Genomic DNA, 1,698 nt, shown 5'->3' with positions numbered 1-1,698 from the left:
GGTTTTTTGGAAGCCCTATCCGAGTCACCGATCCGTTTTTTAAACCATTAGAAAGAACATATCAATATTCGCATATTCATTCAAAAACATGAAAATTCTTAATGGAGTATTCTCATTTTTTATTAAATTCCTAAAAAACAATATTTATAATGAATTTTAATAATTTTTTCGAATTTTTTTTAAGCTTTATTATGAACGATTCACCTGATTTCTAATCCTAATCGCCGATTCGCCGATCCGAATCGATTATTTGGAAACCCGATCAGGGTCACGGATCCGTTTTTTAAACCATTAGTTCCAATTATAGTCCCCACCAATCACCACTGAGAGCGCGCTAATAGCGACTTGAAAATTCCAAACCAAAATTCGTATATTCCGCAGCAAAGAACGAAGCTGATGGTCATAAACCATCGCGACCCTGCGACTTCACTAGAACATCTTCACCGTACACCTCTCTCAAATCAACGGATCCGACAACGCCATGTCATCAATCCGCGGACTCACATTCCAGCCAATAACATCCCGTACCCAAAATCTATATAATGGAACTCGTTCTCTTACTTTATCGTTGTTTTCGTCTCTCTCTAGGCTCTGAAATTCTTAGTTCTCTCCTCTTTTCTACTCGGTAGTTCCATTTTCTCTCTCTAAAGTCATCAATGGCGCCCAAGGCGGAGAAGAAGCCAGCAGAGAAGAAGCCAGCCGCTGATAAAGAGGAGAAGAAGGTTGCAGAGAAAGCCCCTGCTGAGAAGAAGCCCAAGGCCGAGAAACGCCTCCCTACGAAAGAGGGGGGAGCTTCTGATAAGAAGAAGAAGAGGTCAAAGAAGAGCATTGAGACCTACAAGATCTATATCTTCAAGGTCTTGAAGCAGGTTCACCCTGATATTGGTATCTCCTCTAAGGCCATGGGCATCATGAACAGCTTCATCAATGACATTTTTGAGAAGCTTGCTCAGGAGGCCTCGAGGCTTGCTCGCTACAATAAGAAGCCCACTATCACTTCCAGGGAGATTCAGACTTCTGTACGTTTGGTTCTTCCTGGTGAGCTTGCTAAGCATGCCGTTTCAGAGGGTACCAAGGCTGTTACCAAATTCACTAGCTCTTAGAAATTGGGTTAATTTGAATTCTAGGGTCTCTCTCTCTAGATGGTTCTCTCTTTGTTCCTTTACATTTAGGTTTGGTTTCTTTGGAAGGTATATGATGGGTTTTGTTGGTGTTTAGTTTTACTCTGATCTGTATATGGAGATCATGGCTCTTTCCTTTTTGATGGATTGTAAAGATCTGATGATGTTTGACAATGAACACGGTGATGTTATTTGACGGATCAATTACTTGTGGATTTTTTTTTTAATTTTCTGTATTGCATTTCTACTTCTTTCCTGAATTCTGTGAATTACGATATAATGTCTCCTCACCTCTCTGAGATCAGAATTCATTATCTCCATGAATTTTAGAAAGGTTTAGAATTCATTATCTCTCTGAATTTTAGAAAGGTTAATAATACCTGCTTTTATTTTATTTCCTGTTGTGACAAATAGATGTGTATTGAATTCCTGGTTTCATTTGATTGAATGAAGTGTTGCCAATTTAAAGTCTCTCTCTCTCTGCACCACCGCCACATTCCCCTTTGCTTTCAGCTCACCCTTTCCAATTTCTCTCCCCCAAAACTTCTTGTTATAGACTTTTTCTTCCCATTCACCA

At 39.7% G+C, this 1,698-nt stretch overlaps 1 protein-coding gene across 1 annotated transcript; it reads left to right on the top strand.

Annotated features, from left to right (window-relative positions):
• Positions 1–567: 567 nt before the first annotated feature.
• On the top strand, positions 568–1,325 carry LOC18435968 (histone H2B.3). Its single transcript, XM_006846000.4, has one exon. The coding sequence runs from the start codon at positions 657–659 to the stop codon at positions 1,101–1,103; it is 447 nt and encodes a 148-aa protein (XP_006846063.1). The 5' UTR covers positions 568–656; the 3' UTR covers positions 1,104–1,325.
• Positions 1,326–1,698: the final 373 nt, after the last annotated feature.

This window comes from Amborella trichopoda, chromosome 8 (assembly GCF_054954075.1).
Source record: "Amborella trichopoda isolate Santa Cruz 75 chromosome 8, AtrichopodaSantaCruz75HAP2 v2.0, whole genome shotgun sequence".
NCBI lineage: Eukaryota > Viridiplantae > Streptophyta > Magnoliopsida > Amborellales > Amborellaceae > Amborella > Amborella trichopoda.
The sequence above is the reverse complement of the archived record's forward strand: the minus strand, read 5'-3'. Positions and strand labels throughout refer to the sequence as shown.